General features: G+C 40.4%; 1 protein-coding gene across 4 annotated transcripts in view; it reads right to left on the bottom strand.

Annotated features, from left to right (window-relative positions):
* Positions 1–618: 618 nt before the first annotated feature.
* Positions 619–13,042, bottom strand: part of NUP210 (nucleoporin 210) — a 131,742-nt gene continuing 119,318 nt past the window's right edge. For 2 of the 4 annotated variants that reach the window (XM_077325605.1, XM_077325604.1), the window contains exons 34-40: positions 12,587–12,710; positions 10,849–10,995; positions 8,450–8,700; positions 6,444–6,660; positions 5,222–5,317; positions 5,035–5,118; positions 619–2,731 (exon numbers count right to left, since the gene is read on the bottom strand). In XM_077325605.1, coding sequence (XP_077181720.1) covers positions 2,625–2,731; positions 5,035–5,118; positions 5,222–5,317; positions 6,444–6,660; positions 8,450–8,700; positions 10,849–10,995; positions 12,587–12,710 — 1,026 coding nt within the window. In that variant the 3' untranslated portion in view covers positions 619–2,624. Of the gene's footprint in view, positions 2,732–3,262; positions 3,314–5,034; positions 5,119–5,221; positions 5,318–6,443; positions 6,661–8,449; positions 8,701–10,848; positions 10,996–12,586; positions 12,711–13,042 lie in introns of all 4 variants that reach the window. The other 2 variants (XM_077325606.1, XM_077325608.1) reach the window with 2 other exon arrangements.

The following is a 13,042-nucleotide window of genomic DNA, read 5'->3' as shown; positions in this document are numbered from 1 at the left end:
ATTGTTGTCTAGGTGACAGAGAAAGGATTCAACAAAGCTCTAAGGCAGTTGTACCGCTTCCTGTCAAAACAGTTTTACCTTCTTTGCAATAGAAGCAAGGTAGCAATGTAAAACTGGCCAGCTTTTAGGGAAATTACAGGTCAGGGGACAGGAGGAATAATTGGTGGAATTCTCATCAGGAGAAATGCCTGGCCTTGTCTTTGTCTTCCTCCTTACTTTTAAGACAGGAGAAGAAAGCGGAAAACAACAGCATTTTAAATAAAGGGGGGGGGCAACAAACCAAACCAGGGCTCTCTGGTCTCCATTTGGACCTTACTTCCCGTTCAAATGCTCTTCCTGGGCCTCTGCCATTGTTAAGTCAGTAGGCAATTGTGCCTTCCATCTAAAATGGATTTCTATCAACCAAGCATAAAGGCTAGGACAGAAAAACAAAGGCACTTGGAAAGTGTTCAAGAAGATGTAAAGGCACTGTCATGCCATAAGCCAAGTTATTATTTTCTCTTTTGTATCTTTTCCAGTCCCCTTCAATGAAAGCACACTCCCCGTTTTTTAAACTTGTAGTTTTATTATCGCAATCATGTTTTAAAAAATTAAATATTCACATCTACATCCATTCAATCAGTTCTATGCAATTCTGTCCTATTAAGCCACATCTTTATTTCTCAAAACTGCACAAATAGATTATACAAATCCAAGCACAATCTGTATTTTTTCAGTAATACTTCACAGGACCTTTTGTGCATCATTTAGTCTTTCATTAACTATTATTATATTATTCTTTAACACTTTTTTTTAGAATTCAAAATTTAGCAGTCACAGACACAATTCTCACAATATTAGAACAGATGACTTCCTAATCAACATGGCCTATAATATTTAGCCTGAAAGCTCAAGAAAATTTACTAGAATTCCCATAAGGAGTTTCTTGTAGTATAAACAAGACAGCATGTTTATCCCAAGATAAGACTTAAAGCATACCCTTGGTAAACATCATATTTTTCTTTCAGCCTCTGAAAAAAACTCTCATACGCGTATTTAATTGACAGCCTTCTTTTGTGACAGGTTAGCAAGATTGTATTTGCACAATGGCCTATTGCTAAGCCCAATAAAAAGCTCTTCTGAGATACCTGACAGCTGTGCATTCAAGATGTGAGCTAGTGAATCGGCTCCCCACAAGAGTAATGGGGGGGGGGGGGAGGATCCACAAAACAATATATGGAAAGTGCTCCTAAAAGTAAATTTAGCCCCAAACTTGATCCTACATAAAACAATGTGCTGGAAAGCACAGTATGGCCTGGTCCATATATATGAGTAAGAGGGTAATGGTAAGCAGTGTTACACCTTTCCAAGTGCTTACAATTCTACTGTAACTACTCTTTTAACTATCCTGGCAACATATAATTAATAATAACAGCTGTATTTACCATTTATATCATGGGAATGCAAGGGGGATATTCTATTCCACCTGAAGCAATCTCTAACTATGCATTGATTTGAATACTGCCATGGTTTCATAACAGGGGAAGCTGAAGTAATGCCAAACATTTTAACCTATGGCCATACCTTGGTAAGGTATCAATCGATAGCCAGAGTAAATTTTGAAGAAAGCAGCACAAAACAATTGACTGTTGCGTAATCCAGATTGTGGTGGCTGAACTACTTTTCTTGAATTTTAGTGGCACTTGCACTTGTGTATCGCTTCAAAAACAGGCTCCCAATTCAGTTTACAGGTCAGCAGATGTGCATGGGGGCTCTGTTGAGGTACACACAATGTTAATGAAGAAGTCTTCTCATCCACTTTTACACTATTCAAGTTTAAAAAAATAAAAAATAGCTAAAATAAACTGTCTTCAATTTCTTATAAAAGTCTGCATAGTTATAAAACAGCATCATTAAAAGTTCTGTTCACAGAAAAATGCTGAATGCCCATTACATTTGCAGCAGCAACTGGAGGAGTTGACTATCTGTAGGTAAAGGGAGAGTCTGCTACAGTTCTTATAAAGAAAAAACTCTTCACAGTTATTACAGCATAACTGCTTTCTGGACTGGCCAATTACAAAGATTTGTAAGTCTAAACCGGGAGAAAATGTATCAGTGCAGTACATTCATTCCTGACTCTCAAAAATAAAATAAAATGAGAAACCAAACTAAAATTATATTTCTGAAGAAGCATATAATCCTTCATGCACTTGGCTCATGTTTCAGTTATGACACTATTCTAAAAGCATGCAGTCTCTTTGCTAAACAATAAACATGTAATCCATGAGAAACAAGTGAAGAAATGGTGTGCATCTGTACAATTAAGAAGCAGAACTGAAATTAACTGAAGCATGTAAGGGGGTGAGGAGGGGAGCAAGCTTGCTAAGCACAGATACTGGTCACCCCCCCTTCCCCCAATATCACCAAGCATAACGACAGACTGTAGAGGGACAGAATCTGCAAAACTGAAAGCAACCCAGACACATTTTATCAGCATGATGCACTGAAAACATCCAGTCATTATCTTGTTTTCTTAACAAAAAAAATTGCACTAAGGTAAACAAAATGTTGACACAGTTTCATTTGGTATCAAAAGCACCAATTTAAAAGCCAAACAAAAGTCCTTGGATAGAAAACAGCCTTCTTTATTGTGAAGCATAATGGGGGCTCCATAGCCTCGTAGGAGAGTTGTTTTCTCTGTTTGATGGTACAGGGCTGAAAGCAATGGCAGATGGAACAGGAAACTCAACACCTATCAATAAATAAAAGAAATGATTATTTCCTCTTCTATTTTCAATCACTGCTTTCAGGTAATGTTTGGTCCTCATTCAGGTGGTAAAGCTGTGTCTGGATTTCACCACTTCAGACTGCAGGTGGGGCGTCCCATGATTTTAATCAATATAACCAATTATTCATTCACACTGAAAATGAGCATGTTAGGAAGAAGACTACACAAGAACCCTCCCCTCGACATCTAGAGCTAGCGGGGTGGAGTGGTGAAGAACAGCAGCCTCTAATTTGCAGAACCAGGCTTGATTCCCTGCTCAAATTACACATGAAGCCTTTTGGGCAACCTTGGGCCGATCAGAATTTTCTCAGAACTCTCTTAACCCCACCTATCTCATGAGGTGTCTGACATGGCAAGGAAGGGAATGTGCTTGTAAACCACTTTGAGATTTCTTAAGGTAGAGCAAACCAAGATATAAAAACCTTCTAGAATTAAAAAACCTACTCTTCTTCTAGAATTCAAATTGACATTTTTGATATGACAGAACAGGCATACCTTCTGCTTACCTTGGGCAGACAATCTCCCAGCGGTTTCCTTGTATCTGAGCTGGTGGGGAAAATGAGGGGGCAGAAATGATGTTATGTGGCACACTGATAACTCATCCTGGTGAAAACCTAGAGGTGACGTCAATGTGTCAGGCAATTTCTCTGAAACTCTATAGTAGTGCCAGAGTTTTGGGAGTGTTGTAGAGCAGGGGTAGTCAACCTGTGCCAGCAAACGCTGGCAGGGGCTCATGGGAATTGTAGTCCATGAACATCTGGAGGACCACAGGTTGACTACCCCTGTTGTAGAGTGTTGCCTGATGAGCTCACTTTACATCTAGGTTTTTACCTGGATGTGATGTGTCATGCAACATCATTTCTGCCCTTGCCCCCCCTCCAAAGTTCCTGGGGATGCTAGGTGATGGCCCAGCAACCCTGGAGCTCCTGCTGCATTGGTTCAGCCCAGACACAGTTTCACTTCTTCAAGGAGAATTAGAACTAGGATGAGGAACATAAGGCCAAACCAGATGTGACATATGTACAAGTGCTGTTTGTCGAAAGTTGGTTTGATTTTAAAGGCTACAAATATGAATGAGGAGCAAAGTAATGTAGAGGGGGCCCTCTCCCTCTGCCCCTCCACCATTCATCTACTCACAACTGCAGCCTCAAAAGCTGATTGTCTTTTTTTAATGGAAGGAATACTTGACTGTGTGTCATAAATAGTTTGGTCCAGAGGTGAAAATGAATATTTGAACTTCTTCAATTTCTGAATTCAGTTTTAATGAGAAACAATACTGTTTCTATAAGACAGCAGGACTTTGTTCAGCAAGAAACTCCATTTTAGTAAAATGCCAGACTCGCCAAAGTATGAGAATAACTAGATCAAGTACAAAGAGGCACGTGGTTACATGCTTGACTAAAAGGATTTATATCATTCCAGGTTTCCCTAAGATATCCATTAGTCAAGTCTAGAGAACTAGTATTTATATTTAAGTGCACTGGATGAAGAAAGTTCAATATTTTGCAAGCCACCATTATATACTGTGTGTGAAATCCTTGACCTGGGCTAGGTAAAGTATCTGCTCAGCTGCACTAAGATTTCATAGAGTTGGAAGGGTCATCAAATCCAACCCCCTGCACTATGCAGGACACTCACGACTAGGGTTGTGTGATGCGTGTGTGCGCCAACTGACTCACCGGCACCTGCGCCTCCCCCCTCCCTCCACTGGCTGCGTCGGCCTGATTTGGACGCTGCCATGCACAACCCTACTCACAACCCTATCGCTCATCCACTGTAACCTGCCACCCCCTTAAACCTTCACAGAATCAGCCTTGCTGTCAGATGGCTATCCAGCCTCAGTTTAAAAATCTCCACAGATGGAGAACCCACCACCTCCCAAGGAAGCCTGTTCCACTGAGAAACTGCTCTGTCAGGAACTTCTTCTGGATATTTAGAGGGAATTTCTTCTGAATTAATTTCATCCCATTGGTTCTGGTCCATCTCTCTGGGGCAAGAGAGAACTCTGCTCCATCCTCTACATGGCAGCCTTTTATATACTTGAAGATGGTTATCAGATCCCCTCTCAGTTGTCTCCTCTTCAGGCTAAACAGACCAAGCTCCCCCAATGTTTCCTCATACGTCTTCATCCCTCTTCAGCTGGGGTGCACAAAGCTGAACACAGTACTCCAAGTGAGGCTGAACCAAGAGCACAGTAAAGCAGTACCATCACCTCCCGTGATCTGGACACGATATAACATTTCCTTTATAACAGGTTGTCCACTTACCATTGGTTCTGTGGTGGGGGCTACTCCTTGGGGTAAAAGCTGGATGAGTTTTCTGTTCTTTTGGTGAAAAAATGGCATAATGAACTGAAAGACATTGTAAAAGAAATGACCATACTGAAATTAGCCACTTGAGACTACAGCGAATAAATTAGATTAAAAATATTTGAAGAGACTATGACTCTCTTACCTATGATCATAACAGCTGTACCAGCCAGCAGAGCAAAAAGTGTAAAGAACATGATCTGGTAGGAATCAATGAAGTGGTGTAATAAGCTGGCTCCATCTGTAGAATCAATTCCAAAGTGAAAGTCAGTCTGATATTAATGTTCTAACTCTTCATTTATCTTCCTAATCTGTGGCTACTGGAATTGGGTTCTGTCCATCATTTCCAAAATATTTATCTGTGCTACATATCAGTCCAGTACAGTAAGAAATGTCAATACAATGTTAATTTTCAAAACAATTCTTTAGTTAAAAATATACTAAATCAACATATATTTGAATACATGTTATTTTAATCTATACTGGAAAAGTTACATAGAAAGAAAAAAAATACAGAAATTTCATATATCCATCCCAGCAATCTTGAAATTCTTCCAGTGGTCTCTGGTTGACCAAATTAGGTGGTTAACATTTTTGACAAAGCCTCCTCCTACTGACTAACAGCTCATGAAATAAGTTAACTGTAGCTGAGTGCACTTTAGAGTGTAGCTCTAAAGATATTAGCTCTATGCTTCTTATGAGCACTGAGTTGTTGTTACAGAAGTGCCTAACTTTTCCATTTAGGCACCTAAACACCTGTGCATGATTTCAGACCTTTCACAACTGTCTTTTCCAGCTGTAGGGTTGTGTGCTATATCTGATGTGAGTTTGAAGGTCCTTCAACTCTGGGAACCATACTGGGCTGTAGTAGGAGTGGAGAAGTTATATGATGACCACAGATGAGACCTTTCAAACTAGGGTTGTGTGTAGCAGTGTCTGAATCGGCCGTTCCAGGTCGATGCAGCTAATGCCGCGTTGCCGGGGGAGCGGAGGCGCGGGCGCTGTGCGCAACTTGGCACACACACACACAGGCACAGAGCACCGACTGATGCACTAGCGCCTGCACCTCCCCTCCCCCACGGTGCAGCGCTGGCTGCATCGGCCTGGAACGGCCTATTTGGATGCCGCCATGCACAACCCTATTTCAAACTCTCATTAAATCAAGTCTGATATTGTTTGAAGTTTTCCACAACAGAAGAAAAAGGAAATCTTTGTGCAAACTTGTTGTGACAATGGTGTGCCAGCATCCCTAAATAATACACACAGCAGACAAAACATGTGCCATTCCAGCTCTAAATATGTCTATAATGATAGTGTTAATAGACTTATTCCAATATGAATTGTATATACAGAAAAGGAAAACTTACATTTCACTGACAGAGTTCGGTCAGATACATAAATCATTGTCACTGGGATAGTGAAAGACTGGTCAGTCACTCTGCTTGTTATAGTGAGCATGGTAGATAAAGAACCTTTGCTTGACAGTCTTGGATCTGATAATCTGACAGTGTAAGTTATATAACTAGGCAAGCCATAAGATCTGTCTTTCTCAGAGATCACTACCACAGGTGAGCCCGATTTCACCTGCAAGAGAAAACAGATTTCTTATAGTAAACCCTTGGGTTCCCCCCCCCCGCCACCCCGAATAGGTTCCCAGTAAACATCAAGGAAAAATACCATTCAATTTAAAGGAAGCAAGGGACCACCATATTTACTTGAAAGGAATATGACCCTGAAAGTAAAACAAGCCCCTTAAAAATGTTATGCAAACAAAAATAATTATTGGATACAGCTGTAACTTGCAGGCAAATATAAGATGATCACCCTCCTTTTTGATGGCATATCTGTGAGAATTGCCAAGGAAACCACAAATCCATTCCTCTTTGCTTTTACCCAAGTATTTAAAAACATACCTTGCTAAAGCTCTGTTATGTTTTGCAGCAGTGAGGACGAACTAGTTAACCCCTTATCTCTCTGACAGAACTTCTTGCTTCCATTAGTTTCTTCCCATGAGAAACGGATAGAAACTGATATTACTAATGAACACTAACTCTTAAAGTTGTCATGGATTTGACTTTGGTGTAGTGGTTAGGAGCTTGGTGTAGTGGTCAGAAGTGCGGACTTCTAATCTGGCATGCTGGGTTCGATTCTGTGCTCCCCCACATGTAGCCAGCGGGGTGACCTTGGGCTCACCACAGCACTGATAAAGCTGTTCTGACTGAGCAGTGACATCAGGGCTCTCTCAGCCTCACCAACCTCACAGGGTGGCTGTTGGGAGAAGACAGGGAAGGAGATTGTAAGCTGCTTTGAGACTCCTTCTGGTAGAGAAAGGCGGCATATAAGAACTAGCTCCTCCTCCTCTTCTTCTGTCTGTTTTACATTATATTTAATATGTATTACATAGGGTTGTTTATTTAATTGTAAATTTTATTGTAAGCCACTTTGTGAGCCTGCGGTTAAGTTCATGCAATGTATGCAGACTAGCAATATGACAGCAATGCAGTATTCAAATTCATGCTAGGGTCTGAAATCCTGCATGCTAGCAGCCTTCATTTTACAAACATTCTAAGTACGTAAGTTACTAGCTAGAGCATTGGAAAGGCAGGCTATAAATAAACATTTATTATTATATTATTATTATACTAGATATTAAGCCCGCTGTGGCCAAAATACAGCGGGCCCTAGCATGGTGGGTGGGTGGAGGGATGGGGCGAAGGAAGGAGGAAAAGGAGAAAGAGAAACAGAAAGAAAGGGAAGAAGACAGAAACAGAAGAAGAGGGAGAGAAACAGGTAGCCAGAAAGAGGCAGATGGAAGAGAGGGAGGAAGGGAGAAAGGGAAAAACAAAGGGAATGCTGGGAGGAAGGGAAGGATAAAGGGAATGCTGGGAGGAAGGGAAGGATAAAGGGAATGCTGGGAGGAAGGGAGGAACAGAGTAAGGTAGGTGGCCTTGGGACCTTCTGCCAGGCCCAGGGGCAGGCTCGGCTGCCCCAGGGCCCGGCAGAAGGCTCGGGACGGCGGGAGTGGGCTTTGTGCAGCAGAAGGCTCCCTGGGCGAGGGGAAGCCGGCTGGAGGACTTACCGCTGGGGAAGGCTTCTTCCTCTGAGCGGCGACTCCCCGGCCGGTCCAGGCGAGGCTGGGCCAAGCAGCCAATGGGAAGCCGCGCTTTGCGCGGCTCCCCATTGGCTGCTTAGCCCTCAAGTGATACTCGGAGGGCCCAATCAGGAGCCGCGAAGCGTCTCCTGATTGGGCCGTCCGAGTTTTTATCCCGGACAGGGTCCACTCTAACTCCTCCCCACTTACTCTTACTCCTTTATTCCTCCCGCTCCTCTGGAGCGGGGGAGGGGTTTAAAGATAGAATTTGCCATGACTTACCTCAAGGTTCTGAAGAATTTCAGTAGCTCCAAAAATTTTCACATCAGAACTTGGGTAGTGATTACTCAAGGTAATCTCAGTCTCATTAGCGTAAAATCCTGGATTGAAGGGCACTTCGGCACTTATCTGTTCTATAGAGAAATGACCATTCTGGACTGCAGCTGTTACAACCAGAACGGTTTTGCTCATAGTCAGTTGCCTTAACTGTTTGTCAGGAAGTCTATGCATTGTGATGGAACAAGTATAGTATCCTGAAATCAATAAGAACATGATTATTAATAATTTAAAATTTATTTTCCCTTCTGACTTTCCAGATTACTATGTGGTTGAGTGTGCCACACTATTTATTCAGAAAAATGTCTTATCGATACAGCCTTAATACAAAGCCAGTACAGCCAAATGGGGCCCTATTTATGGTTGGCAGCTGATGTATGAGATGGTGTTCTGTGCTTTTAATTTAAATTGCCTACAGAGAAGAACATTGTTAGGTTTAACTTTCTTCCCCACTTCCAGTGTGTATGCTGACACTGAAAATCAAACTTATCATCCTCTATCCTTTCTTCATTTAGTGCTGTAATTCTAGCCAATTATCATTATTAAAGCTTGTCTGGTACATTTGTTTTTCCATATTGCTCATTGTTACTTTTTATATTATTATATAACTACTGAATTATTACTTTCACTCTCTCGTCTTCAGTACCCAATATTATGTTAGTACCATATATAATATGTTAGACTACGGTATGGACCGAAGAGCAGTTAAGTGAGATTCTCATACACTTCTAAGCTTTAATTATTTTTTACTTCCATATACAGACTCGCATGGCTATATGTAAGAGGATTAAATGAAAGTTGCTGGGAGGTTACAAAGTTCAATATAAAACCAAAACATGTTAGATAGGTATGGGAATCACATTTCAGGCCTGAGGACAGCAGTTGATGAACAGATGAAAAGCAGAGCACATTCATAACAGAGAAATAATGAACCAAATGGGAAAAAAATATTTTTAAAACGTTACTTCTTCACACTGAAAACATGCCTATTCAAAACTTACATGTCTCCAAGTGTTCTGCATTAATGGTGGGAAAAGGATGATTTGAAAGAGGGTTCTCTCCCTTTCCTAATTCTGAAGTCACCCAATGAAAATGAGTGTCAGTAGGCTCAGTACAGACAAAAATACTGTTTATACAACATACCATGAACGTAGGGAATTTGCAATACAAGACTTGGTGATGGCTGCCAGCTATTAGCTGTGACAGTTTAATGTGATTCTACATTCAGAAGCAGTATACCTCTGAATATCAGTTGCTGTGATGCACAGGAGAAAGACCTTCATAGCCCTGCTTAACCGGCTTCTGTCATGATGGTGGACTACATGGACTCTGTGTAAGAATCTGTGAGGCTATTCTTAAGTTTTTATGAATCATAAAGGTAAACATTGAGGTATGATAGATTCAAGAGTGTTGGTCTGAAGCAACAGAGCAAAGTCCAAGTCCAGGGGCACCTTTAAGACTAACAAAGTTTTACTCAAGGTATAAGCTTTTGTGTATGTGCACACTTCTTCAGGTACTTCATTATCTGTTTTTGTTGGTCTTAAAGGTGCGATTGGACTCAGTGCCAACGAAGTATGAATCAGTGTAAGATAGCCATAACATCTTGCAAAGCAGTGCTTAATAACCCTGCAACTCCCCCTCCCATTTTGATTGAAGCAGCTGGCCTGACCCAAGCCTTCCCATCCTTCTTCATTGGCATCAAAATATGTGGCAAGCCACAGATGCCCCATAGCCTCTATCCTCCATCGTCTTCAAAACAATACAGTGAGAACACAAGCTTAAGTAAGACTTTTGTACTGTTTACACTTTGTGCCAGGTACAGCAATAAACTTCATTATGAGTTAATAACAGTCAGGGCCTGGCTGAACATTATGGAATGGAACCTGGAAAAAACTTTCATAGATGCCCACAGAAATAAGGAAAGACCAGCATCACAGAAAATAGAACAGCCAGCAATCAGCTGAAAACTGCTACTGTCCGTTATTGTCTATGAATGCAGAGTAGCATCTGTCTTTCTGATGAAATCCTTGGCACTGGGAAACCCAGTTAAATTTTATACCTATAAATATAATAAATGTGTCAATCCATCACCAATTGAAACCTTTCCTGAGTCTTTAAGATATAAAAGTAACTCAATCAATAACCTATATACCCAACACCCACAGAAAACTTCATATATAAATGTATTATAGACTGCTATCATTACTCCTGCAAAAAAAATCATTCTGAACTATGAATCATGAGGGAAAACTCTAAAAATCACTACTATAATCTAATGCCTCCTCCAAATTATCAGTACCATAATTAGAAATCAAGATTGTACATTTAAAACAATTTAATCTTACCTGGCACTGCATCAAACCCAGGTTCTGCTAAAAAAATTTCAGAGGCTCGGAAATCCAATTTATCATTGTTGAAATGAAGATGACAACTGATAGTAGACTGAGGCTTCATTTCTTCAATCACTTCAATTTGGGTAGGAGAACATTCCCCTAAAGAAAATTGTGTAGTATAGTTGGAAAAGAATGGGGGGGGGGAGCCTTAACCAAGAATTAGCTGTGATAAGCTATTGCATGCTGAAGTGTAATTTTTCTTACGTTTTCCAGGTACTGGACCAGAAATTGATGATTAGGAAAACTTAACAGGTGACTATTTCAACATATATATTTTGAAAGCATTTAACATGAGAAAGTGCAACAATTAAGAGTGAATGAGGTATAAAGTTCTATCGGGGATTTGCCACATTGAACAACCAGAAATTTCTCTTCATTTCAATCTTGGTTCAAGGCCTTGAAACCTGGTATGTCTAGTATATTATGGAAGCCTTGCTAATGCATTTTCCAGAAGTTGTCAAGAAGATAAATTATGCCATTTTTTACTGGATTGAAACAGGGCATTAGTTTCTGTGAAAATGCACTCAGTATATCAGAAACAGCTGAGCACTATTCAATGCACAGTTCAAAATACGCTAGTTTATTAGTCATTAAATATTTGTTAAGCGGTGGTAGATATTATTCATGCTGTATTTGAACCACTCCTGATGATAATCTTAAAGCAAATGAGTTCTCTAACCATGAATAATAATGAATTAATACTTCTTTGGAAAGGGATGAAAAGGAATGTGGTTGATAAATTTGAAGCCTGGTAGGCAGTGAACCAACTCTCTCACACAGCCAAAAGCCATTTCTCTGTGCTGGAAGGAACAGGTGAATATGTTCATTCCCACTGTACATTTATAATTTATTTATTTATAATTTGGTTTTTATACCGCCCCTCCCTGCAAGTGGACTCAGGGCAGTTTACAGCAATATAACATCCACAGTGTTAAAAGTAAGCACACTAAAGCACATGATAAAATCCAATACAGCCTCCCCCTTTCCGTCATCTGCACTGATCCTACCCACCAAAAATGTTGTTAACATAATAAATATGTCCACAGAAGAAGAGGGGGGGGGGAGAGAACATGGAGGGGAAAAGGAGGCCCACCAGGATATTTAGGCTTCCATGGCCTCAACCATAAGGGATTGCTGAGCCAGGAACTCCACTAAGAAGCCTGGATGTTCACAGGCTGTATTTTTGAGATTTCCTTCCTTCCCTTTAGACAGTTTAGCAGGGCCTACATCTGAAGTGCTCATATGGAGAAGATGATCCTCAATGAGATTAATACATGAACCAGCCATATATCATGAGGTCGAGTGACTTCTTTATTGAGCTTATATTCTGCTTCCTATTAAGACATCTAGAGAGGTTTATAAAAGACCTGCTTTAATACTCTTGAGGTGGCATTATGGTTCAAGTAGAGGGCTTTACTGATTCTAGAATAAATGGCCCCATACTTATTTTATATTCTACAAAAACGAGGGTCCCACTAAGCCTATGCAACTGATCAGTCCAGTGAACTGAAACTCTAAAATAATTCTTCAGAATCTTTTATATAATAAAACTCAGAATTCAGTTGTTATACAAAAGAAATATTGAAAAAATGAATGTTATCTGACATGTTATCTGACATTTCTGTGGGGTTTTTAAGAGGTTTGGAGAAAACAGGGTGGAAAAAACAGGAACCAAAATGAACAATCATACCTTTTATATTTTTGCTGCTGTCCCCAATCTTGACAATAACTTTTGAAGATGAGATACCCTCCAAGCTTGCATCCATTCCACTTCCACGTATTGCAACAATCCTCTTGGGTACATTAACCAACACCTTAAATAATAAGAAGAGATCACAGCATCAGTTACAGAAGACGGCAAAACAAAAGTCCAACACAGGATGACTGTAATCTTATGCATACTTGCTTGGATACAAAGCCCATTGACTGAAATTTGCTTCCATGCAGAGGATCAGATTGCATAGTAAAAGTAAGATTAATATTATCCACCCTCGTAAAATAAAATGGCTCTCATTAAATATATGGCATTAATGTAATTTAAGAATTTTTCTTCCAGTGCTCTTACCACAATACGCTTTTGAAACCTACTACTGACCTGCAGTGCCCTGATCTGACCAGGGAGCATTCCAAAAGGCCAGTTTAACAT

This window comes from Paroedura picta, chromosome 3 (assembly GCF_049243985.1).
Source record: "Paroedura picta isolate Pp20150507F chromosome 3, Ppicta_v3.0, whole genome shotgun sequence".
Taxonomy (NCBI): Eukaryota; Metazoa; Chordata; class Lepidosauria; order Squamata; family Gekkonidae; genus Paroedura; species Paroedura picta.
Note: the sequence above shows the minus strand (reverse complement) of the source record. Positions and strands in the feature narration are given on the sequence as shown.